This window comes from Micromesistius poutassou (genome assembly GCF_964030765.1).
Source record: "Micromesistius poutassou genome assembly, chromosome: 17".
Classification (NCBI taxonomy): Eukaryota; Metazoa; Chordata; class Actinopteri; order Gadiformes; family Gadidae; genus Micromesistius; species Micromesistius poutassou.
The window spans coordinates 8,809,466-8,837,138 of NC_140287.1; the positions used below are offsets into that span (position 1 = coordinate 8,809,466).

The 27,673-nt window shown below is 44.4% G+C and overlaps 4 protein-coding genes across 6 annotated transcripts in view; 2 read left to right on the forward strand and 2 right to left on the reverse strand.

The window, feature by feature from the left end:
* angel1 (angel homolog 1) overlaps window positions 1-3,461 on the forward strand; it is a gene marked incomplete at both ends in the record, with an annotated part of 4,490 nt that extends 1,029 nt beyond the window's left edge. Inside the window, 9 exons of the mRNA XM_084482622.1 lie at window positions 1-373; window positions 716-936; window positions 1,050-1,119; window positions 1,471-1,919; window positions 2,317-2,458; window positions 2,617-2,727; window positions 2,841-2,874; window positions 3,004-3,170; window positions 3,313-3,461. The exon at window positions 1-373 is cut by the window's left edge and continues 371 nt beyond it. Of these exons, the coding sequence (XP_084338748.1) occupies window positions 1-373; window positions 716-936; window positions 1,050-1,119; window positions 1,471-1,919; window positions 2,317-2,458; window positions 2,617-2,727; window positions 2,841-2,874; window positions 3,004-3,170; window positions 3,313-3,461 (1,716 nt within the window). The remainder of the gene's footprint in view (window positions 374-715; window positions 937-1,049; window positions 1,120-1,470; window positions 1,920-2,316; window positions 2,459-2,616; window positions 2,728-2,840; window positions 2,875-3,003; window positions 3,171-3,312) is intronic.
* A 1,866-nt stretch (window positions 3,462-5,327) lies between these two features.
* On the reverse strand, window positions 5,328-10,818 carry vash1 (vasohibin 1). The gene is made up of 7 exons (XM_084481775.1): window positions 9,921-10,818; window positions 9,592-9,680; window positions 9,072-9,128; window positions 8,626-8,700; window positions 7,878-8,259; window positions 7,248-7,357; window positions 5,328-6,585 (listed from the first exon to the last, which is right to left on the reverse strand). The coding sequence occupies exons 1-7, from the start codon at window positions 10,134-10,136 to the stop codon at window positions 6,513-6,515; spliced, it is 1,002 nt and encodes a 333-aa protein (XP_084337901.1). The 5' UTR covers window positions 10,137-10,818; the 3' UTR covers window positions 5,328-6,512.
* A 424-nt stretch (window positions 10,819-11,242) lies between these two features.
* Window positions 11,243-14,229, reverse strand: fcf1 (FCF1 rRNA-processing protein). The gene is made up of 8 exons (XM_084482552.1): window positions 14,131-14,229; window positions 13,650-13,714; window positions 12,798-12,869; window positions 12,542-12,690; window positions 12,378-12,450; window positions 12,182-12,269; window positions 11,776-11,870; window positions 11,243-11,693 (listed from the first exon to the last, which is right to left on the reverse strand). Exons 1-8 carry the CDS (start codon window positions 14,131-14,133, stop codon window positions 11,645-11,647), a joined length of 594 nt encoding a protein of 197 aa, XP_084338678.1. The 5' UTR covers window positions 14,134-14,229; the 3' UTR covers window positions 11,243-11,644.
* On the forward strand, window positions 14,215-27,418 carry arel1 (apoptosis resistant E3 ubiquitin protein ligase 1). 3 transcript variants are annotated; one of them, XM_084482551.1, is made up of 22 exons: window positions 14,215-14,257; window positions 14,922-15,155; window positions 15,354-15,522; window positions 16,582-16,802; window positions 17,036-17,104; window positions 17,195-17,421; window positions 17,897-18,134; window positions 18,744-18,913; window positions 19,630-19,810; window positions 22,189-22,427; window positions 22,555-22,632; window positions 22,711-22,852; window positions 23,181-23,302; window positions 23,565-23,640; window positions 23,755-23,864; window positions 23,958-24,137; window positions 24,414-24,539; window positions 25,336-25,465; window positions 25,924-25,982; window positions 26,081-26,170; window positions 26,440-26,615; window positions 27,091-27,418. In XM_084482551.1, the coding sequence occupies exons 2-22, from the start codon at window positions 15,008-15,010 to the stop codon at window positions 27,191-27,193; spliced, it is 3,054 nt and encodes a 1,017-aa protein (XP_084338677.1). In that variant the 5' UTR covers window positions 14,215-14,257; window positions 14,922-15,007; the 3' UTR covers window positions 27,194-27,418. The 3 variants fall into 3 exon arrangements, with proteins under 3 accessions (XP_084338677.1, XP_084338675.1, XP_084338676.1); XM_084482549.1 differs by having other exon boundaries at window positions 17,033-17,104; window positions 27,091-27,417; XM_084482550.1 differs by lacking the exon at window positions 14,215-14,257 and having other exon boundaries at window positions 14,882-15,155; window positions 17,033-17,104; window positions 27,091-27,417.
* The last annotated feature ends 255 nt before the right edge of the window (window positions 27,419-27,673 follow it).

Below are 27,673 nucleotides of genomic sequence, written 5' to 3' on the forward strand. Positions count from 1 at the left end.
GATACCTTGACTCAAGTCGTTACAGAGCCGGGCCGCATCGTTGAACCACGAATACCTGCTGGCCATGAGCAGCCTGACGTCTCAGAAGTCCAGGCACCACTTCCAATGCGGGAATGCTGGGATGAATACACAGAGAACTTCTTGGAAAGGACGGAGGCGTCTGTGTTGGACCTCCGGTCCCTGCTCTCAGACGGTCAGACCCAGCGAGCCGAGGAGAGGCCCGAGGAGACGGAGCCAGAGGAGAGCTCGGGTCCCCAGACCTGTTGGCACATATCCACAGGTCCAGGCCTGGCAAACGTGGCACAGTGCCCGCTGTTGAAGTTCCCATCCATGAGCTACTACCCCCCGTTCCAGCACGTACAGCCTTTAGAGGGTGAGCTAGCTAACATGCCGTTACATCACATTTGTGTTTTTTTAATGCTACATTTTTGTTTCATCTCAATCTTTGTATGCTGTACTGTCATGCCTCTTGTTGAAGACAAGTGAACCCAAAGTTGAATTAACAATAATGCATAGTTAAGGTGAAGCTAGAGATTATAGCTGAGATTATATTTTATGGTATATGGTATATGGCATATGGTAATGCCAATAAATTCGATCCCCTCAGCGTATGAAATATAATGTACCAATGCCTGCACAATGACTTGTGTACTAAAAGGAAAATGAAAGCAATCCTTCACCCTTGGTTTCTGTGTGTACCTGCCTTCTTCCACAGTGGTTTGGAGAGTCTGGGAGGACGTGAACGCGGGCCACACAACGGCAGTGGAACCCGCTCAGTGTGCCTCATTTGACTTCACCGTCATGTCCTACAACATCCTGTCCCAGGACCTTCTGGAGGCCCACCAGCAGCTGTACTCCCACTGTCCACTAGAGGTGCTGGACTGGAGCAACCGCTACCCACTGCTCCAACAGGAAATCCTTAAATGGATGCCGGACGTATGTGGGCCTGAACCTTTTCTTTAGGACTAGTCGTTGCAGAGCAACCATTTTGTTTTCGGTCTAATTGGTGGGTAGCAAGCGACTGATGTTGCCGTTTACCCCGTGTGTAGATCATGTGTCTCCAAGAGGTCCAGGAGAACCACTACCAGGAGCACCTGCTTCCCTTCCTCTCCGAGATCGGTCGGTCAGAGCCCACAAGGCTGTTGTGCTTTAACTGTAGTTTTGTAGTTTTTTGTAGGGTCTGGAAGAATTAGTTCATCACAATTTATAGAACTATTGGTGGAAAATGATTTATTTGTTTGCTAACAATTTTATCCTATTTGATTTATTGTTTGTGCATGGGTTTAAATCAAGGTGGTTTCAGTTTCTACACAAAATGGCTTATAAATTCTTATAAAATGCTGTAGTTTCTAACATGCATCCATACAATGTAATCCTAGGCTAGGCCTAACACATGTACAATATACACATGTCATGGCCCCTGGTGGACAATGTGAACATAATGCCATAAAATCATCTCTCGGACCCCAGGCTATAAATGTGTGTACAAGCGGCGAACCGGGACCAAGACGGATGGCTGTGCTACCTGTTACCGCGGCGACCGGTTCTCCGAGGTCTCAGCCACCCTTCTGGAGTTCTTCCGGCCAGAATCTGAGCTCCTGGACCGGGACAACGTGGGCATCGCTCTGCTGCTCCAGCCCGTCCTCCCCTCAGGGTCGTCTGAGGTCCCCATCAAAGCCCCTCCCTGCATCTGCGTGGCCAACACTCACCTACTGTTCAACCCCCGGAGGGGTGACGTGAAGCTGGCCCAGCTGGCCATCATGCTGGCAGAAATCCACGCCCTGGTCAAGGCCTGCAAGAGCAGAGGTCAACGATGCAATGCCATCTTGTGCGGGGACTTCAACGCAGTTCCCCGTATGCCCCTGTATCAGCTCATCACCTCGGGCCAGCTCTACTACCACGGCCTCCCGGCCTGGATGGTGAGGAGAACACTAGAGTTGTTCCGATACAGCCTAAATTGCAGTATTGGCGAGAACGAGTGTATTGTGCATTTGAGCTACCAAGTCGGAAAAACATGGATGCATGGACGCTTGACTACAAGAATACAAATGTATTATTATAGTTATAGATTATAAATGTAAATGATCTAGTTCTAAAAAAAAAAACTAGATAATTTGTCAAGAGTATTTTTCAAGAGTATATATCGGTATATACTCTGTATTGGCCGATACACAAGGAATTCAGGAATCTCTAACACTAACCCTAATGATGAATGCCATTATGATACTCCCAACACCCGAAAAATAGAGTCTGTCCCACATGAATGAATGGCGTCCATGAAGGAGCTTATTTTTCTAACTTTGCTGTGTGTGGTAGGTGTCTGGTGTGGAGGATCTGTCATACAAAGCCTTTCCCTACACACTGTATGCCCCGCTGTGGCCCAGCTCTCTGGGGGTCACTGGCATGTGCCAGTACACCCCCAGCCGGGATGAGTGTGAACCCCACGACAACAAAGATGGTTGGTCTTATTTGTGAACTCTGTGAACTCTTGTAACACAACGCATCGTGATTCATTCTGTGGAAACTCTACTTGCACAACTAGCGGCTTTTTTCTTGTTGATGTCGGGCAGAAATGTCAGAGTTTCCAACTTACTTGAATTTGTAATTATTTTGCAGGCAAGCTTCAATACAGCCATGCCTTTCTTCTGCAGCTGCGCCTCTGCCAAGCTGCGCGTGTGAGGCCTGATGACCTGGTATTCATTCCTTACGTGACTGACAATACCCCAGGTCTGACCAGTCCCAGTCCTCCGATTAAACAGAATCACGTGTATTTTCATATCCTCCTTCTTAATCGCTACGGTGGTTTCTCTCCCTACCCACCCCCATTTTATTTTCCACAGCTAACTCTGAGATGAACTTCCCTCACGCAATGAGGTAGGTTAAGAAAGCAATGTCCAAAAACCTCCATAAAACATAAATAAATGCTGTGTGTTTAGTGTTGTAAAAATATATTAAAAACGATAATGGTGAAAACGGACGAGTGACTCATCTACTCTACCCCAGCATGGGTCCCGCCATCGGTCACAGGCTGGGCCTGCGCTCCGTCTACCAGCACGTACTCCCAGGTTTGGGCCACCCAGAGGTCACCACTCTGCACTCTGAAGCAGGCGCCACAGTCGACTACATCTTCTACACCCCCAGACGTGACCCTCCGTCAGACGATCCAAAAGGTGTGTGAATTATCCAAAACCATGTGAATTATAACGGCTTCAGTCGCTGTCCGCATCTTGAGCAACTATTCGAAAAACATACTAAATCGATTATGGATAATAATAATAATAATTGATGGTTGAGATTTGTTTGTTTTCTCAGGCTTTGGATCGCTTCTCGACGGAAGCCTTGAGCTGACTGGCTACCTCTCCCTCCTGTCTGAGGCGGACCTGTGGTCGATGGCGGGCCTGCCCAATCAGCATTTCCCCTCGGACCATCTCAGCCTCTTGGCCAGATTCAAGGCCTGGTAGTAATGCTTGCACCACAGCAGGAGGAAGCATGGTAGAGGGCATGCGGTTCAAATATATTGTTTTGCATCTAAGTGCCAAGAGGGGTAAACCTCTCCTCCTCTTACAGATGTTTTATTTTTTTAAGAAAGTTTTCTAGTTTTCTAATAGTTTATACTATTGCATTATTTTATTTGAGTCCTTGATTTATTTGATTGTAGTTCCCCCAGTTTATTTGGTAATTTATAAAAAAATCTGGGTTAGGGTAACCGTAACCATAGTTTTTTGGGGAATTCATACAGTTTTCTTTCATAAATGTTAATTCACAACGTAGATGTGTTTTCCATGTTGAAGTTACAGTAAGCTGCATCAAAGGAAAAATAAAATGTTTGAATGTATCTGCTACCATACAATGGATCAGTCTTTATTGAATCAGCCCTAGATATACTTTAACTGCATGTCTAGGGCTGTCTTCCTCCTACTTAACGTGTGTGTGTGTGTGTGTGTGTGTGTGTGTGTGTGTGTGTGTGTGTGTGTGTGTGTGTGTGTGTGTGTGTGTGTGTGTGTGTGTGTGTGTGTGTGTGTGTGTGTGTGTGTGTGTGTGTGTGTGTGTCATGAATTGGCCCATGTCTCTTAGCATCTCTCAGCATGATGAGGCAGGTGGCTCAGTATTCACGTGTTTCTCCCTTTTAATGCTAACTAAGCATGAAAAGCAAACATAAATCCTACATTGTTTCTGTATGGGTGTGCAGGAATGAATAATGAACCACGATGGATAGTGTTCGGTCTGTCCTATGGGGGTTCCTCTCGGAGAGCTGTCTGTACATTATGGAGTAGAATGTCCACTAATGTGTTCTGTCCTCTGTGAGAACCCTGTTTAAAACCTGCACATCACACTGTGTGCTGCTATCTCAACATATGTGAGGCAAAAGTACCAAGCCATACAATACAAAGTCTGGATTCAATTCCAATGAGATGGGGTAAAGTCTCCTGTGTTTTACTTAAACCCTGAAACCAAACCAGACATTTTAGATGAACTCAAATTGCTGCCAAATGCACATTTGCGCTTCACTTTGTTTGCTTATTTTCTGCAACTTGGACTATGTTGTATGACGCATTCATGACATTTATACTGTATTGTCTCCATGTACCTAAACATGGTTCAGGATGTATACATTATCATCTAATGTGGATCACTATTTCATGCCTTCCACTGTAACCAAACCCAGAGACCAGAGCTGGTTTCTGGACTTTGTCTGGTTTTTCTTGGTAATGTCAGGATGAAGTACCCCTCCCTGGAAGCTGTTTGGATGGTTTTTATAGCATCTCCTCCAGTCAGCCTATCATCCATCCAGCAGATGCACCACTAAGACATTAATTATGAATCCAGCAAGACATTTAAACAGCCATAAAAATATTTGTAAAATACATACATAGCCTTTACCGGAATTATCTTGCACGCTGCGTAAAATGCAAACAGTGTGTGTGTGTGTGTGGTATGCGTGTGGTACGCATACTCCTTTTATAGATCTGTTGTCGAGATTTATTTGTATACAGAAACAGCTAGGCAGGGGAGGGGGGCGGGGGTAGTTTGGAGATCTGCCAAACTAACCCGGGTTATTTAACTGTTTTTCTTTAGATTTATGTGAAAAAAGCTGAACAAACACTAATTCATTTAAGATATTCCCCTATAGACCCTTAAAGGTCTTCTTCTAGCATATTAATATGCATCTGACATATACGTTATGTTTTGTTGCACTCACACGGGTAGCAGGCAAAGCTTTGGAAAATGACAAACCATCCAGTCCATTGCTGTTGCAAGACAAGAGGTCCTTTTATTGAGACAATATTGGCCAGCAGAAACAAAAAGCAGTCCATTCGACACACGCATGGTGTTTATTATGATACTATAGATCCACGACAATCTTTTGGTACGGTGCAGTTTCGTAGCACTGTGATGAAAACATATACACATTCTGCCCTGTGTGGCATTAACACCACAGTGCATGGTTAGTTTAATTAAGTGAATCGTGTGTGATTAGTAATACTGATGGCAGCAATGACCGAACCTGCTTTTAAAGCATAACAAATGCAGACAAATGCTGTAAACCCACTTATGTGCACCATGCGTATAATGTAAAAAACTCACTTGGACACCCCTTATAGTTGCCAAGGAACAGGGTAGAAAAGAACGCTACAAATAAGGCAAGGGAACACGTACCAAGTAAAAGGTAATCCACAACAAAACAATGTCGAAAAGTGACACATCGCGCACCGTTAAAAACTCTGCCGTCTCCATTTGAAAGGTATGTTGCCTCAGTCATGGATATATTTCACATCCCGTTTCTCTCATCACTTTTCATGCTCATAAAAGGTTGTAATGTATATGATGGATCCCCACGTACTCAACCATCACCCCCTGTATATCCCTATTCAGTAGATGACATGCTAGTGGATTTCTAGAAGATAACAAAAAGGGCTCATACAACAGGAGCTGTTCAATTCAAGGCTATTCTAGAGAATAGAAGTCGCACTGCTGTATGCTAACGTAGCTAAAAGTGTTAAGAGTTTAAAAAAAATTAACTACGGCTTGCAGTTTTTCTTCACTTTATATTCATTAAAGGCACAAGGGTAGTGGTTTGCCAACTACTCACTATAAAAGCAGGGGCTGCTCTGCAGAGCTCAAGATTTAAAAGTACATTACATGGATTTTATACAAGAACAGTATAACATAATAAAAAAATGCACACACAACCAAGTTCTTCCAAAGAGCCAATTTTCCAAAACGGAAACCTGTGATATGTCTATTTGCACATTTACATTAATCATGTCTGTCTCTCTGGAAAGTGTTTGATTCAAGTCCTGTCTTTTTCCATTACTGCTATGTATAAATGAATGTTTGAAGTACAATGTTTTGTACTTACAAAGTTGCTGGTGACCTATTGAAAACAGGCCCCCGGAATAGGTTAACTGGTACCTTAGATTCAAACTCAAACACACAGCAATAACCTTAAAGGGTCTAGCACCTTGTAAATAAAGTCTCGATACTTTAAAAGTTGTGTTTTAGGTCCTCCATTAGACTCGGATCTGGTATCCATTCAAATCCGTGGGCGGTTTTTTCTCCAACACTTTCTTCTCTGCTGAAGGTCTAAAACATACAAATCACAACACATACATTATTACGGAAAATTACTATTTACTTCAATGACACAACCCGTTTAATTTTCTTATGTTCCATTTGACATTGGATCACTTAAAAATAGTGCTTAGCATTGTGTAGCATCTAATCCTAGCTATCTTTGTTGAAGACGGGGAATGGGTTAACCTAGCAATTGTAAGTGCACTTGTTTCTATGAACATCCTTACTGTACCAACAGCGATATATTGTCTTTTCTCTAGTCTTTCTTCTGACAAATGTACTCATTGTAAGTCGCTTTGGATAAAAGCATCTGCTAAATGCCCTAAATCCATCTTCCAGCGAGCTATGATCTATCAATAGATCAAAAACCTTCCATTTCCATTTCCATTTAGGGCATTTAGCAGACGCTTTTATCTAAAGCCACTTACAACGGTTCATACACACATTCACACACACTGGCGGCGGAGTCAACAATGCAAGGCCTGCTCGTTCGGAGCGGTTACAGTGAGGTGTTTTGCTCAGGGACACCTCGGTACCCAGCTAGGAGGAGCCAGGGATCGAACAACGAGCAACCTTCCGGTCATATATCCACCCGCTCTCCCTCCTGAGCCAAGTCGACCCATCCAGCCGCATTAATATCATGTCTGAATAGAGCACAGAAGCTGCCTTACCGTCTCTCTATGTGGCTGATCCTGCGCATGGGGCTCCCAGGGCCTCTGAGGGGGGACCCCATGCTGTTCCTCCTGTCTTTGGTGGGAGAGGGTGGGGCCGCTTTTCCGATCTGTCAATGGAGGTACAAAAACACGTTATCTACGGTGTAACACACGGAAAGTCTGAAAATGTATTCAAAAGAGCTTGAGGTAAGGTGAGAGCAGCTGAGGGTGTGTTGATGGAGGGCACCAGCCGTGGGAGAGGCGCATTGCCACCGGAGCACCACCATCACATCACCTCTTTATTACACACTCTTTATTACTCTTTATTACTCAGCCTCGTGCCGGACACCACCAGCATTAGCACTGAGAGACGATGAAAGGGCATCGTTTGACGACGCCGGCCGCTCATGATAATGGGGTCAGCTTACTGACACCATGCACAAAAGGCTTGGCATGTCAACAGGAATTCAATTCTAATGTACATGGGAAACCACGTCAACATCTCATCTCATGGCAGATTAAGCATTTGTATTTTCCGTTACGTTTGTGACACAGCAAAGAACAGACTTCTCCCCCCCAAATCCCACTCCCAGAAATCCCACTGTATTGATATTTGCACGTCTCTCTCTCTCTCTCGTCTGACCCTACCTTCAGCCTCATGTCTCGCGTATGCCTCTCCAGCTCCCTCCTCAGCTCCTCCTTGGGCAGCCGGTCCACGTCCAGCACCGAGTGCTTCCACTCGATCTGCTCCACACTGTGCACGTCGTGGGACACATACTGGCCGATCTTCACCTTGCGCAGGGTGTGCCAGTAGCCGCGGTAGGCCCCCTGGAACTCCTGCACCAGGTCGGCCAGCGTGCGGAACTCCAGGTGCTTGAACATCAGGTCGTCTCTCCGGCTGATGCCCAGCGCGCCGAAGCGGCCCCCGCAGTGGACCCCCAGCACGATGTGGTAAAAGTGGTTCCCTGAGAACTGGGTCTTAAAGCTGAGCGGGAAACGCTCCACGCCGGGCAGGTTGGTGGTGAGGTAACTGGGCTCTGGTCAAGGAAACCTTCTGCGACTTGTGTTCTCTCTGCTTCTTTTCGACGCTGACGAGTGGCCCCTGTAGTTCGGTTTGGAGCCATGGCTCCAAACACGGTTGTGCTTTCGAGGGGTCGCTAAATATTATAAACATATATCAATACAATTACAAGGGTGCGACTTAAAATCCACACAGGTGACAGCTCTGAGCCTCACCATAAAATGTAAACAATTCAGGCTTGTTACCATAGTCATGTTACCATAGTGATCGGAATGAGGTAATAAGTATTACTGTTGTGTGTTATACAATATATGTGTTTACAGAACTATAGCTAAGAGTCGATCCTTGTTTTCCGTTCTGTGAGTGAAAGGATACATTGCGAGGATCACAGCCTCCAGACACTTGATTGGCAGAACTTCCCGCGTCATCTCTTTAGCGATGTCCATCAACCTGCAGAATATTTGAAAAATTTGGTAAGAATGCACAGTACGCCTTACACACATGGAACACATTTACAAGCATAGACACAGAAATGGACCCACTCCTATTCCTACCAGGAAGGTAACCAAGAAGGAAAGATGATTGATATTTTTACATTTACATAAATCCTTGGTGCTGGTAAACCAAGGCTAATAAAGTGCCTCTGTGGGCATGAGACGGGCAGCTAAGCCTTGACACAGGGAGCCCTGCACTTAAGCCTTGGGCTTAAGACAGGTGGAACCAGAACAAATCCCTAAACATCCGCCCACCCAGAAGCATGACAGAAGACCTAAACAAAGGCTGGCAGTGGGCCTTACAGGATTAAATACAAGGTGGCTTACGCAGTGAGAGGACGGCTCTTCTTGATCTCAAAAAACTGTGTCCCAGTGTGATTGTACCTGGAAGACACTGTTAAAGTGAAATAACAGACGTCTGGGAGCACTTTGGTTGAGCAAACAGCTAAATAGACTTCCCAGCTACAATGTGCTTTGTGATGTTGGTAGATTTATTTGTAAATTATGAATGAGTGCTTGCCAGGGGTGGGGATAGTGTTTATGTTTTATACAGAACATCCAGTGACCTACTTCCTTGGTCACTGTTGGTCTATATTAATCCCATCGTGTCTACATGGCTGACTTGTGTAGCCCTTTAGATATACAGTGTGTTCATAGAGTTGATCTAGTGCTAATCGGTTTGTGTAGTATAAGATTAACTGTTATGGATGTTGTTTATGACATTCTATTGAACTATTATAAAGGTGTTAATGACTAGCCAAATAAATAATAAAGACAATTACATAATTTTCTGATGGTGTAATATTTCTAACACAGAGACAAAGCAGCTACACATGTACAAGGATACTGCAGATCCCTGATGTATTTTTGTATGGCTTCCAGACGTTGTGGGATACTCGTGGTGGGATGGTATGTAGGCACACTCGGTATTGGAATCTGTGGGTCAGTGGACACAAACAACAGCGTTCGACATTAAACAAGTCCCATAGTCACAGTCGCTGTGGGATGTCCTTGTGAACGTCTATTATGCTACATTGTCAACATCATTTTCAACCCAAGATATCACCCTACAGCAAATTCTGGACCATCATGTGCATGTATTTACTTGAGGGAAAACTAAAATCAGTTCAAAATACAAGGTTCGTTTGTTCAGATGTTAAATATTTATTTACAAACCTTGGGCAGATCCGTGGCTCCTCGTATCCCTTTCAACATTGCTTCGCCCTCGGGGTGAATCCGGGCAACGTGTCGCCACATTCTCTCCCATGTCTCCTCGTCTACCGGCAGACCTCCCCTGTTCACGAAGAAGGGCACCCCTCCATCCCTCAATTCCTCATCGTCTTCCTGCTCCTCATCCCTCTCCTCAATGGAGCCAACAGTGGCCCTAAGCATCCCTCTTTGAAAGGCAAAGCCAACAAAGTTCTGGCACTGAAATGCTGCACAGGTGCTCGACGCCTAATCTTCTTGCAGGTTGAGTGCTATTGAAAGTCCAACAACAGATGACCACCTCATGACCTCCAATAGCTGACGACTCTCTAACAAAGTGAAGTACAGTGTGCGCTTAAAAGCACAGATTCTTACAAATACTAATCAAAATACACTCGCTGTTTTGCATTTGTGATTAAACAGTTATTTTAACAGTGGAACAGTTATATTGATCTGACTCACATGCAAATGCAATCCATATTTGCAATGCCTTTTCATGACACATGGAAAAAATAGGATGGCATGGCTTATTCGAGTAATTGCATTAGAACAAATTGAAGACTAATCTTTAGACACGATCACGACGGATATGTTGCGAGAATACGCAAACAGCACTCTCAACTAGCCATCAAATTAATCAACCATTTGAATTCAACAACTTATCTAGTAGACGAGTTGATTGCAGGACACTAATACAAATATTATCCCCAGCACCGTTATCCCAGAGGTCATTCAGTCTATTGATCCAGGCTCCAGTGATTCAGTAAAGCCGGGTGTAACCTTTTCTTGACACTCCTCGTTCGATGAACTCATTTTATGCCGCTCCGTCTTTTGAAATCACCATTACTACAGTCTTTGTTCATCTTAAACGCTCTTGCCTTCAGTGATTGCTGATCAATTCCACGGCTCAGACACTCCCAGCCTACCGAGAGCCGCGCATGCTCAGTACGTTAGCGCATCAGCTTATTTTAACTGCATAATATAATACATCGGAACGACATGTTTTTTTATGCATCATAATATGCACATTGTATTCTATAAAAAAAGGCCACATAAATATGTTTGCTTTTATAAAAACAAACCCTTCTATGATATACGCCCTTTACGATTACGTCATTGCCTTGTATGATTTCCAAACGCCCCTTTTGATCAATAGGGAGTAAACGTACTGTATTCATTCGGTGTTCATAATATATTCCATAATTCGGTGTTTCCATAAAGTTAACGAATAAGTAAATTAAATGGAATATACATACAAATGTCAGTACATGATGGATTAATCTGAATAAGAACAATTTTCAATCTTTATTAAGAAAACTGCAGTATTACAATGTCATGAACAGTATGGAATCAGCCTATAAAACACTGTATAATTACTAAATTAATAGTAAAAGATATTTCTACCTTAGTTGACCAGTCAATACTATGAAGCTCCATACTTCATAAATATTTAGTGAAAAGACTAAATGAGATTCTACCATCATTGGGAACACATTAAAAAGGTAAAATGGTATGTTACATGTACATAATAACAGCCCAATGAAAAATAACTTGATTTGCTTTTTTATTTACAAAAAGGTAATGCATATCAAGTTATCCTCAAAATTCACCAAACAATTCCATAATATAAATTCAATATCAATGGAAAACGGTTGCAAATAGTTTATTAAAAGATCCGGTAGGGTTGAACAGACTCAAAATCTTGGTGCGCCGTAGTCATCTGGCATTCTTTCAATATTGTACCTGATGGGAGACAAAAAGTACATGAATTAATCAGGTTATTGTGTTTGGGAAACTGCCGGCTGATGAGTGCCCGTTTAGCTACCTATGGTTGGAGATGTACATGATGGGCACTCCAGGAACCTTCCTGATCCGTCGCTTCAGATCTCGATCCACAGTAGCCACGATATAACATTTGTGCTGTGAAAGCATTGCGTTATTGAAATGGAGCTTCCAGTAATGGCAGTGCAGAATCATTTCAACGATCTTTAGTAAACACCTGCTTGGCCATTAGCTTTGTAAATGGTGTAGTGCATTCATGGACAACAATGGAAGAATGCTGTACAGACGGTGAGCCAATGCATCTTATTTTGTTCGTTTTAATGTCATAATAATAACCAAAACTTTAACTATTTATCCTTTTCCTTTTTGAAGAAGATTTATGTAAAGGGTGAAGTCTGTTAACAGAATACAATGCCATATTTGCTATACAATTGAGATCAATAACATACCTGCGTCACCCTCTGGACTAAGCAGTCATCGGCGTACGTCCCCTTGTGAGTGCAGGGAAGTCGTTCAAAGCGAGGATCTTTAGCTATCCTACAAAGAGAAACATTTTAAAGTGTTAAAAGTGCTTGTGATGATTCCATCTGTAGAAAGTTACGTACACAACGTGCTCATACAATAATAAATCAAAACAGCAGCTACCTGAGGGCCACTCTGTACTTCAATCCAAGCTTTTCAAGCTCGGCCATAACACAGTCTGTAATACAGGGGATACCTGGATTGGGAAAGCAAAATAATGTATAGTCGTAAAGCTAGTGGATGTCTTTTTTTACATGTTGAAATTACATGACATAATAATTACTTACATTTGGCGTAAAGGCAGTCCATCATTGACTGGACAACATCTAATTTGGCCTTGATGGAAAAGTTGATGAAATTGGTATCAACCAGAATGTTGTATGGTGGACCAAGCTGAGTATTGTACTGGAAAAACAGACACGATGGATACTTGGTCCTGTACGGAAAGAAGTGTAAGAATCATGAGATCACAGGCCACACACAATCACCCGATTTAACAAGATCGGGTGAGAATCGTTTTGTTTTTTTACAAGATAAACTCACACTTCTTTTTCCTTCAGCGCTGAAGGATCTGCCTTAGATTTTTCCTCCACTTTAGCGCGATCTTTTTCCTTTCTAGAAAAAAAAAAGGGGTTTTGGATGTTAAGTATATACATTTACATTTAAGGCATTTAGCAGACGCTTTTAGCCAAAGCGAATTACAATAAATGTGTTATACAAGACATGATCCTCAAAAGATAAAAGTACAGTCACATAAACCATATGTATTTGTAATAACTGCACCTCTATTGAGGTAGCTCAGATTACACATGCGCTCATCAATGAAGTCCAAAGCAGAAAACCTCTAGAACTTTATCTATGTACTTATTATGAGTCGCTTATGATAGAAGAATCTTTGAAATGCCCTAAATGTAAATGTAAGCTGCTTGAACTTATTTTTCTTATCATCTCTAACAACATGGGCAGCAAAAAACTACAGCAGTTACAAGGGGCGACTATTATGAGCTTTCAAATGCATAATGTCTATTGCAGAGGCCAAACCAAAATCGACCACATACTGCCTCAGTGCTTGGGACCATGTTGTGTCAGCTGATTAGGGTCTAACAATACATACAATACAGTTTGTTTCTAACAGCAGTATTTCAATGATAACCCCAATGAAATGCTGCATACTGCTGTTAGATGGGCCATTTGTCTTGTGTTTTTCACCATTGGTTGGTAGCTTAGTGGCCAGCGTGCTTGTAAGGTTAGTTTGGGCAGGGGCTTCCTTGGATTTTGGCACAAGGGATTATAACATCTGATCCTGCGTATTAATGAAATAGTGATACCTAAACAAGTACTATTGGACTACTATCAAGTTCAATGCAAAGCTAATGCTCTATTGGAAGGACTTACAGTCGCTGATCTTTTGGTCCAATCATTCTTTTCATCGCCGCATACTTCTTGGACTTATGCTTCCCCTACATTTAAAAGATGAAGAACAGATATAAAAAAAACAACACAGGATTAATCACAACGTACTAAAAGAAAATCAACAGACACCAATGATGGAACCAAGACATTTCAACTTCTAAATAGTACTAGATGCATGGTCATTCGTCCAAAGAATAGTATGAACCAAGGAAGATCACTACAATACACTTAAATATATAACGATATGTGGACAGTATGCACACTCAAAAGCCCGATTGAATAATAGACATTGGATGTACGACTGGCTAACACGTTAGCCCAGTTAATGTTAGCTCGCTAGCAAGTGTAACGTAGGTAGAGCAAGACATGGTTACATTTTTAGTTAACACCTAAAGTCAATGTAAAACGAAGACCCATATTGTTAAAGAAAAACGTACAGTATTTAATTTAAACACAACGTTACCATGATTTGAATCCTCTGAACAGTATGGATCCTGACCCTCGTGGATATTCAAGACTACTTCACCGACGTCATCAGCCAGCGACCGCTGTGTGTTTTCCGGTGATACGCTGATGGATAAAGGGGAAGGGTAGGTGGCATCTATTAAAACATTTATTTATGTTAATATAATGAACAAGTATTTTATTTAGTTGCTGCAGAGAATAAACTCCGAAATGTGTAAAATGTTCACGTTAAAGACGGATATATGCCATGTGTCATCATTGTAATCAGGCTGACATTGATAGCTACTCGGTTAGCTGGTACCTACTGCTCGGTGTGTTTAGCTAACGCCACTGACACTGTGAGCAGGTATTGGGAGTAGCATCACGTAGACTCCAGCTTGACACTGGCTGCAGTGTTCCCGCTTTAGCCCATTCTATTTTAAACGGTACTTCATGTAGGATACATCGTTGTGTTGTTCGCAATACAATACTGAATCTGACCATTGCAGTTGTGCGACTTTCCCTTGGAAACGCGTCCAAGCTTCAGGGCTTTATTTTCTTCGCCATCCTACTTGTTTCCATTCTTGTTTTGGCTGTAAGGCTTTGCTCTTCTGATCGTGAGTGTTCATTTTTCGGCTGCATCTCACTGCTGATATTGATGGGACCACTGTGGGCTCTTTTCGACTTGTTCTTGGTGATTGACTGACAACTTGAAGGTGTTATTATTCATTAACTAGGATATGGCATAACTCAAGGTTTTCTTTGCTGTCTTTCCTTTTTTTGGAACACATGCAATATTTCCTTTTATAGTCGGGACTTTGGTGGAAATCTATTCCTTTGTGAATGGCAGAGATTCTCGGTGGGCAGTAGTCTGAGTGAAGGCTGAAGATGGTCTAATGGACCGCCGCTTTTTGCTGACCTTCCTGTTTTGCTCAGTCTCTTGGATTTTTTTCTGGGAAGTACGCTGGAAAAAAGGCAAAGAAAGTCAGATCCAAGAATGGCTCAAAGGACATAGACTGTCCAAATACAGGCACTTGTTTGAAGGTCAGTAGTAGATATTTGCATCTTGTTTGTTGCCCTACTTTGATAATCTAACGTTAGTTAAAGTTGAGGCCCCTTCCACTGCTAATTGTTTTGTGATTTCCATTGCTATAGCTGTCCTTTTGCACTTTTAAACCAAACATAATTTTTTCTTGTTTCATGAGCATGAAAGGTTAATGCCAGTGCGTGTAACTTCTCTAGATGTTCAGACGTTGGAGGAGCTGAGCCTGAGTGTCCTGAGTCGTCTTGAGGAGGTGGTGAAGGAGCAGCAGCGCTGGAGGGAAATCGCGGAGGCCAACTTCCAACTGCTCCGAGACCTAGCTTTTCAAGAGTGGCTGTGCTCCCAGAGCCTGGAGCACTACTACCACACGTAAAGCTTTTTAAACATTGTTTTCAGTTTCATCTATTCAGCTGTGTATTTGGACTATTTTTTATGTTGACTTGCACAATGTTTAATTACCTTGTGCATATTGGACACAAAATAAACTGGTCAGGATTTTAGGTTATTATTATTTAGGTTTCTTGTGTGTCCACTTGGGGGCATTCTTCCACTGCCTCAGGGGGTGACATTGAGCAAAGAGACTGCAGTGTTTCAAAGGCTCACTGCAGTAATGGGACCATAACACAGGCAAATTGCACTCACTAACGCACAGCCCTGTAGCCGTACACACAGCCCCTAGGGGAGTATGGGCCTGCAAATCTCATAGTTGTCTACCAGCATTCTTCTGACCTTTCTCTGTAAATTGAGTCTTCTACCCCGACACAGGAGGTGTCCAAAGGTGTATTCTCCTTGTCAGAGTAGATTACATTTGCTATTCACACAGTAAAGAGCCTGGTGTCGTGTGGCAGAGTGAAGTCATCTTCGGTGTCTCTAAAGGTCAGAGCTGGCTCTCTAGGGTAGTATTGTTGATGTCTGACAGCTACAACAAACAACTCCCAGAGGTTCCAAGGACATTTTTTAACATCATAATCGTCCCCCTCTTGTGTTTGTCTAGTTAAACAGGGCTGTTAATAAACATTACTTGCTTTTTGTCTGTGTGTGTGCGTGTGCACACACTGTGCACAATCACTACAATGAATTGAGTGACTGACCATTCATAAATAACACACAAACAAGTCTATCATTGTTTGGGTGATGATATTCTTACATATTTACCTTGCTTGCTGTTGACTTGAGGTGAAAGTTAACCATAACCGTAGGGTTACTTTAGTTCAGCTGGGTTACAATGTTTGCTTTGTGTGCACATGCTTCAATCTCTGTGTGGGCTGGTCTATTGTGTGTGTGTGCGCATGTGTGCGTGGTTAAAGCATACACTGTTACTCAGTAGCAACGTTGAGTCAGCTTTTGAGTTGCAGCTCCATGTAGCTGTATAAAGAATCCACTATTGGCGATCCAAACTGAGTGAAGGCTTCTATTTTTTGTTGGCAGACTGCAGGCGTTGGGCTGTTTGAACCTGGACGATCTGGCCCAGTTTGACAGTCAGCTGCAGCTGTCTCTGGCAGCCTGGGGCTACTACTACGAAGACTACATCCGCTTGTCCAGGGGTGTCAAAGTCCTACAGGCTTCCAGAGGAAGCCGTGACCAGGACTACGAGATCCGGCTGGTGCACAGCCTCGCCAAACGACGTCTGAATGAAAAGTGGTCATTCGGTAGGTATCTGATTCCATGGTTATCTGATGTTGAAATATTGTATATGCTACACGGTCACTGCTGCATATCATTACAGCCTACCTAGTGAGCCTTTCCTTCTCTCGCGTGTCTTGACAAGAACAGTTGTCCCATGGGCGTGTCTTTCGTTATTATACAGCCTAGGGTCTAATGATATTCCAAACAAGAAACACGTTCTAATTGTGTGGTGAATTGTACATCTGTCTTTCAGCAGGTGCACTCATATTTGGCTGTACTGTGGCACTGTGCTTCCTGATAAAGGACCTCATGTTTTACGTGATTGGTGAGTTTGAACTAAGTTTTAAGTTGGGCTGACGGAAAAGAAGCAAAGACATGTTACAAGTTGTGTTTTCGTTCTCGGCTCCCCCGGCAGGTGGAATTACTGTTTCCATCATAGCGTTTGTCTTCACCATCAAGTTCCTCTGTGAGCTTGCGGCGCGGGTTGTCAGCTTCCTGCAGAATGAGGACCCGGGGCGACGCGGGGACCGCAGCATCTACGACTATGTGCGGGGCAACTACCTGGACCCGCGCTCCTGCAAGGTGTCGTGGGACTGGAAAGACCCACAGGAAGTGGGACAGACGATGAGCTTCAGGGTGCACGTAAGATGACGGCGACGCAGGTCCCAGGCTCGACTAGAGCTCCTTCAGAACGGAGATTTCATCAGATATATTAGACATTGTTCCCCTTTCAACATGCATATTACACATGGGTTTACACACCGTGTTACAACACTTCCACGTTGGTCCTTCTCTTGTAAACCCTTCTCAACAAAGTTAGACAGTAAAATTGATAATGGTAGTTTCTCTCAATTGGAACAAAATACATATCATAATTTGGTTAAAAATTAATAAATGCAACCAGTTTTTGCTGTAATGATGCACGCATGGGCCAAATACATTTGTTTTTTTACAAAAAATCAGAGAAAACAAATATTTTAATACTGTACGTTTAATACATGTTAACAATGGCCGACGTTGTCCTCCTATACATCTGTGAGGGATGTATTGTGCATCCCTATACATACATCAGTCACAGAAACAGAAGAAAGACATAATCCTTCCTCCTCTTCCCCAGCTGTTCTACAAGAACGGCCAGCCCTTTCCCGCCCACCGGCCCGTGGGCCTGAGGGTGAACATCACCCACATCGAGCTGGCCCTGGACATCCCCGTCACCCAAGAGGTCCTGCAGGAACCTGAGTCCAACGTGGTCAAGGTGGCCTTCACCGTGCGCAAAGCCGGCCGCTACGAGGTGGCAGTGAAGCTGGGGGGGCTCAACGTGGCCTACAGCCCCTACTACAAGATATTCCAGCCAGGTACAGTGGTTCAATCCAGTCTATGAATGTATACCGTATTACCTGCTCCTCTGAATAGGATTTACCCTGTACTAGGGTCTTTTATTTATTGGTTGAAGAATTGTGACAGTTTAAGACCTTGATTTATGCTCTACCTTATTTATTTTAATTAACTGTAAAATAATGACGCATATCAAAAGATCCAAGTAAGTCATACTTCATTCGGTCATCCATATTAATGTGGACCATCATCTTGGTATTAGTCCTGGGTTCTGCTTTATATCAGAGGCAAGGCGGCAATACAATATAATGGGGAATCTATCAGTCATTCAGTCAGTAGATTTAGATTTAGAAATTACGGCATTTAGCAGACGCTTTTATCCAAAGCGACTTTCCACGGTTCATACACACATTCACACACCGACGGCGGGGTCAACCATGCAAGGCTACACAAAATTGTCGGGAGCACTTAGGTTGAGGTGTCTAGCTCAGGGACACTTTGACACACCGCTAGGAGGAGCCGGGGATCGAACTAGCAACCTTCCAGTTGCAGAGCTAAACCGACCCTAGTAAAAAAAGGCTGCAACTAAAATTGTCTATCCTCTCAAACATCATTTCTGTCCCCGTCAGGCACTGTGGTCCCATCCAAAACCAAGATAGCCTACCACTTTTCCACCCTGGTGCTCACCAACGGCCAGCAGCACACCCTGCAGATCGAGCCCAGAGACGAGTACGGCAACCCCACCAGTAACTCCACCTCACTGGTGGACGAGGTCAACTACAGCGTCCACATCCACTCCGTAAGGCACCGACCAGTGACCGCCACGCTCCTCGAAACAAACATGTTAATTAGAACCAGGAAATAAGTCTACTTATAATAGTGATGATCCTTTTATCGATCGTGACTGTCCAGTGAGGCAGAGAACAATCTTAAGCATGTCATCCTGAATGTTGCAACAACAAACGGTAGTTGTTGAGATCACATAAGAATACAGCTGAAGAATACAGCCCTTTTTTTGCCAGGGGAGTCGAAAGAGACTTCAAACCGATCACTAGTTTCTCATATAGAAAACCAACATATCACACATACTGTATTAGAGGTTGGAATGGCGCACAATACCGATAATATCACGATACAACGATTCTGCGATAATCAATACATTGTTAGATTATCCTATAATGATAAATACTGAATGAATACAAAATGTCCCTGAAAGCTAAAGTGCTGGATTTCTGTCTTTATTCATGATACAATTTGAGTTTTTCAGTTACTCGTCTTTTATATATATATAAAAAAGAAAAATAATAATATACTATATATATTTTTTTTTTTTTTAAATATCGATATTTTGCGCCAGTGTATCGATTCCCGTAACACACGAGGACGGGCGACGATAAATGGCCCTATCTATATCTCATCCCACCCCTATAGTGTATCCATATCCCATATGCAACACTGCACCCTCGGAGCATGCGTGTGTGGCCGTTGTTTGAGCGCTGTCCCCCTGACCTGCAGCTGGGCACGGTGGAGGACGACGGCCCCGAGGAGTACTACAGCAAGTCGGTGTCGTCCAACAAGCAGCAGTGTCAGGTGCTGCTGAAGCTCACCCTGAGGAGGAAGGGCTGCTTCCGAGCCCGCCTCTCCTACATGCAGCAGCCCCTCAGCAACGGGGAGTTCGACATTATTGTTCTCAGTGGTGAGCAGACTTACGTTTACATTCAGGGCATTTGGCAGTCGCTTTTATCCAAAGCCACTTACAATGAGTACATTTGTCAGAAGAAGGAGAAACAATATATCGCTGTCGGTACAGTAAGGATGTTCATAGAAACAGTTGCCAAGCTCTAACAATTGTTAGGTTAACCCATTCCCCATGTACAACAAATATAGCTAGGATAAGACGCTACACAATGCTAAGTACTATTTTTAAGTGCAAGACTTCACGGTTTAATGCTGCCAGGGGCAGTGTTTAAGTTTTCGTGTAGACGCCCAATAGGAATGTTTTTATTTTTTTTTCGTCTGGGAGCTTGCTATGCAGACTAACCGGGTTGTGTCACATAATTGTGTTTCCAAATATTTGTTGCAGGAACTGCATATATATGTTGTGTTTCTGCAAACAAAATAAATGAGACAGGGCAGCTTCACTTCTGTTCGGTTAGCCTCGTTCAGCAGAAAATAACAGTTTATTCACCATATGCACTATAAACCGAATGAAAAAGACATTCTTAAAGATATTCTTAAAAAATTTAATCACAGCCTCAGACACGTAATAGCATCATTCCGTCTATGTACTGAGTTATAAACTCTGTTGGTTCAGCTAACCAAAATAAAATAATAACTTCTAGGTGGTCTTATATCACCTTAAAATAAAAATGAGAATACTATTACTATTTGTATATGGCCATGAAGTATATGAGCTTACAGCTTTTAACATTACTTTTCAAATCTATCTAAACATTTTTACAATCTTGCACATTCCAAAAATATAATGAAGTCAACCCAAATGTTTGTGTTCGCCAATATTAGGGATGTCCTGTTAATACGATTTTCCAACAAAATGATCCATGAAAACATGTAGCATTGGGTTTGAGAGGATGGCTTCCCTACACTTATTCATGTTTGTGTCTCAAAACTTGTTATTTTCCACACATTTCAAATGTATTATCAATTATGTAGAATGTTGGCTTCCAACAAAAATAGTGAGATGCAAGATACACTTCCATGCTTTCAGGTTATTACAATAAGTGGCAGCTCTTCCTAGGATGGTCCCTCACCCACTAGGGATGGGTCAGAATATTTGATTATTCGATTATTCGTTCCCGAGGGTCAAAGCCGATTTTTAACATTTGGACCGTTAACATTTTTTATTATTATTAATCATGTACAGAAAAACAATATACACAAGCATAAATATTAATATATATGCATACAACACAAACACTGATCACTGTTAAAGTTAGTTTTTTTGCGTTTAAGATATTAAGTGATTTCTTGCTGATCCATGGCTGCCTTTGTGAATGTCGGCACACATCGAATAATCGATTATTCGTTCATACCACCCACCGATTATTCGACCATGAAAAATTAGAGTTATTCACATCCCTACCACCCACTATTTCATTCATTGTGTTCCAACAATGTTTAGCAAATGCCTGAATAGCAGCTTGTGTTTTTCTTTTTTTTAATACGGCCCTCAGGCCCCTCACAATACAGATGACCTTTGAATAGCTGTCATAGCAGAGCAAATAAAGGTGTAGCTTTTAACACTAATTATGGGTGTAGTCCGTTGAAGCCTACCAGCGTTCAACAACAGACTATTGAGCTCACTGGTGTCCATGTTGGTGCTCTGATTTATAAAGGAACCAATCTCCATTAAACTGAGATAATCGACATTCGTTAAGAGCTGCACCTGGTATGACACCAATGTGAATAAGTGGGTCATAGTGCGGTATTCATACACGTGTAAGAGATTTGTGATGCGGTCTACTTGCAGTCTAAAGAGCCCCAATAATACCACCAGGTGTGATGTCCATTAGCCAATACTAACCAAACCAATTTCAAAATCCACACTTAGTGATATCACACATGTCCACCCAGATGAATGGGTCAATTATGGATGGGTCAATTATCTTACCAGCCTACCCAGTGGACTTTACTGTTGGCTGAGAGAGGGTCTTGAATTGTTCCTCGTTCCGAGCCATCTCCTCTCACGATAGAGATGGCGAGCATCCCTTTCAGTTCCATGGGCTGAGCGATGAGAGAAAGGGAGGGACGTCTGGTGGAGGGATATCCGTGTCTGTAACATGATTGGGAAAGTCCTTTCTCAAGTTTTTCGTCTCCATGTCTTTGCTGTTGTTCATCTTGTCGCCCTCGCTCTCCGGGGACTTGTAACCGACACTGCTCATAGGAAGTAAGGGAGTGGAACCTGCTTTGTGGTAGACTGGGACAATGCTACAATTCATTAGATCCCTTTGAATGCTGGCACATGCACACATGCACACTCGCACACACGCATACCTCTCTCCCTCACACCTGTGCTCTCCCTCACACCTGTGCTCTCCTCCCCCCCCCCTGCAGAGAATGAGAAGAACTGTGTGGAGAAGAACGTGTCCACACCGGGCATCAGCATCTACTTCGAGACGTACCTCTACAGCAGCGGTAACTACAGCAGCTCCTCCTGGCAGCCGTCCTCCCTGCTGGCCCCCCAGCGGAGGCCCTCCATGGGGGACGAGGAGGAGGAGCACGACTCCCCAGTGGAGGGCCAGCCCGAGAAGGTCAAGAAGCCAAAAAAGGTCTACTGCTACATATCGCCAAAGGTGAGCCATCTGCAGATTTGTAGTCGTAAACAATGATTTTCCTCGCTGGGCTGCTTGGTAACGGCAGAGTACGAAAGGTGATGATCAGGCATTGCGATCAACAAGTCTTTCTGTTTCTGTCTCCCAGCAACTATCCGTGAAGGAGTTCTACCTGAAAATAATTCCATGGCGCCTTTTCACCTTCAGAGTGTGTCCAGGGACTAAGGTGAGCTGGGCTGTCCAGTCGCGAAACACCACAAGCTGCCAATCCACATGACCACTAAGGACTCCTCTCTCTCTCTAGTTCTCCTACCACGGGCCGGACCCGGTCCACAAGTACCTGACACTGGTGGTGGACGACGGCATCCAGCCCCCCCTGGAGCTCAGCTGCAAAGACCGCAACATCATGGCCGCCACCTTCATCCGCTTCCTGCATAAGAACATCGGTCTGTTCTGCTCCATTAGCCTCTTCAGTTTACGTTAACCTTTATACATTGAGGGGGTTTAGCAGACGCTTTTATCAAAAGCGACTTACAATAGGTACATTTGTCAGATGAAAGAGAAACGACAAAATATCGTTGTTGGTACAGTAGTAGTTTGTACAAACAAGTGCTAAGCAGTTGCAATTGCTAGGAGCGCAAGTACAAATTGAAGGCGCCGGGACGTAAAACATCCAATAAGTGCCTAAGGGTGGTGTGTGGTAGGGACCATGTGGGTGCGCTGTGTCAAGCCTGCTTTATAGTGTAACCGATGGCCTTTTGCTGTGGTCTCTAGGCGGCTCGGAAACATTCCAGGATAAGGTCAACTTTTTCCAGAGGGAACTCCGGCACATTCACTCCAAGAGACCTCGCACCAAAACCTGCCTCAAGATCACACGCCACACCATCTTGGACTCAGTGAGTATCTTTGTCTCAATTTAAATCTCTGCTTCCCCGGTGAACTTGCTGTCTACCTCGTGTGTGTGTGTGTGTGTGTGTGTGTGGGTTTGCTCGGGCTGTATCATCACTGGATCATCCGCCAACCACTGAGCAAGCAGTTAATTGGTAAAAAATGTAACATGTACTGTTGATGAATGCAGCTATTGATTATGTTGACTCATTTTATTGCTCATTTCATTATTATCTCCTTCATCAAACACATGGTGCACATCGGGGTCAGTCGCTGAAGGCCACCAGGAACTTCTCTGTATCGGACTGGAGCAAGAACTTTGAGGTGGTGTTCCAGGACGAGGAAGGTTCGTACAGCCGTGTCTCAGCCATTCCTTTCTGTCCCTCTCTGGCCTTGAAGTTGATCAGAGAAACAGAAGGGCTCTTCACCTGACTTGCTCCCCAACCCTCACCCTCCACAGCTCTGGACTGGGGCGGGCCTCGCCGGGAGTGGTTCGAGCTGATCTGTAAGACCCTGTTCGACACGTCCAACCAGCTCTTCACACGCTTCAGCGACAGCAACCAGGGCCTGGTGAGTCCGGCGCCCGCCGCTTCTGTTCTTCGCTTTTGCCTCCGCCGCCGCTAACGGGTGGGGGAACTAACGTGACGCCCGTCAACGCCGCAGGTGCACCCAAACACCGACCGGCCAGCCCACCTGCGCCTGAAGGTGTACGAGTTTGCGGGGCGCGTGGTGGGGAAGTGCCTGTACGAGTCTGCACTGGGCGGGGCCTACAAGCAGCTGGTCCGCGCTCGCTTCACGCGCTCCTTCCTGGCCCAGGTCATCGGCCTGAGGATGAACTACAAGGTACGGAGCAGGAACACGTGTACACGTACACGTACACATACACGTATGCTCAGGAGAAAATGAATCGACTTATTGTCGCCATTGTTTGTCCCAAATTGCATCAAACCAACGTTAATATACTGATATTTTCTTATTCATGTTTTTATAGGCAGAGTTCATAGCGATCCTGGTTGCACTTTATGTATATTATTGTTGCATAAAGTGAAAGGACTTTCTCCTATCCCAAATCCTCATGTGTTCCCGTTCCTGTTCCCGTTCCCGCTGTGTGCTGTGCAGTACTTTGAGACCGACGACCAGGAGTTCTACAAGACCAAAGTGTGCTTCATCCTAAACAACGACGTGAGCGAGATGGACCTGGTGTTCGCCGAGGAGAAGTACAGCAAGGCCGGCCAGCTGGAGAAGGTGAAGCAACACTCCACCACCAGAGACATGGGGGGGGGACACCAAGATAAACACTGTCCATCTATAAACCTCTCTGCATGCCTGTGATTCACCCTTTGATAATGCAGCCCGCCTTCGGTCAGCGGTGATCTAATGGAGCACATGTCCTCCTGGGTCTTTGGTCTGGTTTCGTTAGGGGGCTTTTTTTGTCTCCAGAAAGATATCTGCCATGTGTTTTAAGAATGAGGTGGATTTTTCAGAACTGATCCCTCACTGCTCTTTATCGTGAGACATCGATCAAGGAAAACATTCATTTCCATTCATTTCCCCGTGCTGCCAATAGTCTGCTTGGCTTGATAACAATAAGTCCATCAATCAGATTAGGACCGGTCTGACAGGTCTCTCTCTAAAGGCTGTGAAGTCTACACATTCCTACAGACATACCAAGCCTATTCTTTGTCATTGAAAGTCAAACTAGTTTGACTTTCAATTAGTTAGTTCTAAAAACAACTGACCTCTGAAGAAAAGGCAGTTTGGCGCCACCTGGTGATATTCCTCAGTAACTACAAAGACATTGAAATCAATTTCCCCATTCTGGATCAGGGTTTAGGGTCTGCAGGCTTGTTATGTTTCATTGTGTTTGGTTATTGTGTATTAAGAGTAATAATATCTGCAAATATCTTAAATAAGAAATGTAAAATGAGTTTTCTCAACATGGAAGTGAAATGCTACATTTTGTTTAATTTCTCCTAAATGTGAATCTATATAACAATCGTGCAGCACGTTCTCCCCTAACCCCCGCCATGTCCTCCACCAGGTGGTGGAGCTGATCTCGGGCGGGGCCCAGATCGCCGTGAACAACGAGAACAAAGTGCACTACCTCAACCTGCTGGCCCAGTACCGTCTGGCCAGCCAGGTGAGGGAGGAGGTGGAGCACTTCCTCAAAGGTACGTGGAGGGAGGATGTTCCCCAGCAGCGGAGCTGGAACGCAGCCCGCCCTCCCTCACACACAGGCTCTGATCGAACTGCCCACATTTACTGAACAACCGCTACAGCAAGCATGCCCATAGCCAGCTATGAGGTCACTTTTGTAGACCTAAAAATACAATTAGAAACTAATACAACTGTATACAAAATCAGCGGTTCAGAACTTCTCTAAGATGAGTAAATGCTTAATTCAGTTGAGACTTGTTACTTTGTGTACGTCGTGTGGGACATCTGTTGGTGCGTGTGTAAGCTGCCCTCCCCCCCCCCCCAACAAAACGGAACCCCCACAACTGAAACCGCAACCCTGGCTACGGCCCTGACAGCAAGTGAAATGACCCTCAGGTTTCAAATAAACTATGGGAACCACCCCCAATGGTTGTGGCCGACTATTTACCTCAGCCCTCTCGTCCATTCGCAGGTTTGAATGAATTGGTGCCGGAGAACTTGCTGGCCATATTCGATGAGAATGAGCTGGAGGTGGGTTATTTTAGGACCTTTTTCTACCATATCTTGCATAATGAGGACAATATCGGGGCGGTGCACATTTAGAATGCATGCGTGTGATGTGTCCCCAGCTGCTGATGTGTGGCACTGGAGACATCAACGTGCAGGACTTCAAAGCCCACGCCGTCATCGTCGGGGGGTCCTGGCACTTCAGAGAGAAGGTACGGGGGGAGCCAGGAAACTCGCCGCTTTGCTGTTCTGCTGTTGGCATGTCACCTCTCTCTCTCTCTCTCTCTCTCTCTCTCTCTCTCTCTCTCTCTCTCTCTCTCTCTCTCTCTCTCTCTCTCTCTCTCTCTCTCTCTCTCTCTCTCTCTCTCTCTCTCTCTCTCTCTCTCTCTCTCTCTCTCTCTCTCTCTCTCTCTCTCTCTCTCTCTCTCTCTCTCTCTCTCTCTCTCTCTCCCTCCCTCCCTCCCTCCCTCCCTCCCTCCAGGTGATGAAGTGGTTCTGGGCGGTGGTCTCCAGCTTCACCCAGGAGGAGCTGGCTCGCCTGCTGCAGTTCACCACCGGCTCCTCCCAGCTGCCCCCCGGGGGCTTCAACACCCTCTGCCCCTCCTTCCAGATCATCGCCGCCCCCACGCACAGCACCCTGCCCACCGCACACACCTGGTGAGTAGCACACACACACACACACACCTGTGGCCTGCTTGGGATTGTAACCGTGATGTTACGGACTCCATGCTCATGCTATAAGGATGAAATCTGGCCAATGGTTAGCAGTCACATTGATGACATTTTATTATTTTCAACTTGCCGTTGACCTCAGTTTCAGTGGCCGATTCTTTCTATTGTCTTCTTTTGACCAATCAGATCGCAAATGCAAAAATTTGCGGTTTACCGTTGTGATTTCAAAAAAGAATAAAGCATGTGTGAGCCCTTTGGTCATAAATAATCTACCGGGCACAAACAGCCCCAGTGAACACACCCATACAGTCATGATGTTGTTGTTGAATTGAATAGGTTTTGTCTCCATTTGAAATGAAACCTATGAATGGGCAGTGCTGGCTGATCCCTTTTTGCGTGGTTTGAGGTGGATCCTCCCTCCCATCGCCCCTGAGTCATTTGTCCCCCTTTGTCTCTGTAGCTTCAACCAGCTGTGTCTCCCCACCTACGACTCTTACGAGGAGCTGCACAAGATGCTGAAGCTGGCCATCAGCGAGGGCAGCGAGGGCTTTGGTATGCTGTAGGCCCCCCCCCCCCACCGTATCACCTTGTGTTGGAGCTGGCACCACACGATGACAGGAGATCACCTGACACACACACACACACACACACACACACACACACACACACACACACACACACACACACACACACACTCTTTCACACTTGGACAACTTCCGACAGAATGGCGATGGAGTGGCTGTGCTTTGATACATTTAATGCTGTGTGTGTATGTATATATATATATATATATATATATATATATATATACACACGCCCTTACCAAGATGCTGAACTGTTGGGGGGGGGGGGGGGGATAAAGGCTTGGTTTGGCCTCATTTTACTTCTTAAATGCAGATTCTGCTTAGTTTTTTATGCTTGCTAGACCAATAGGGCCAGTTCAAGGGCAATCAGTAGTGGTTTGCGATAGTTTTTGGTTTATTTTCAATATTGCAAGCTTAGGGTTTGGAGTGCGGCTGCAGCCTACACGCGGCGTGGATGCC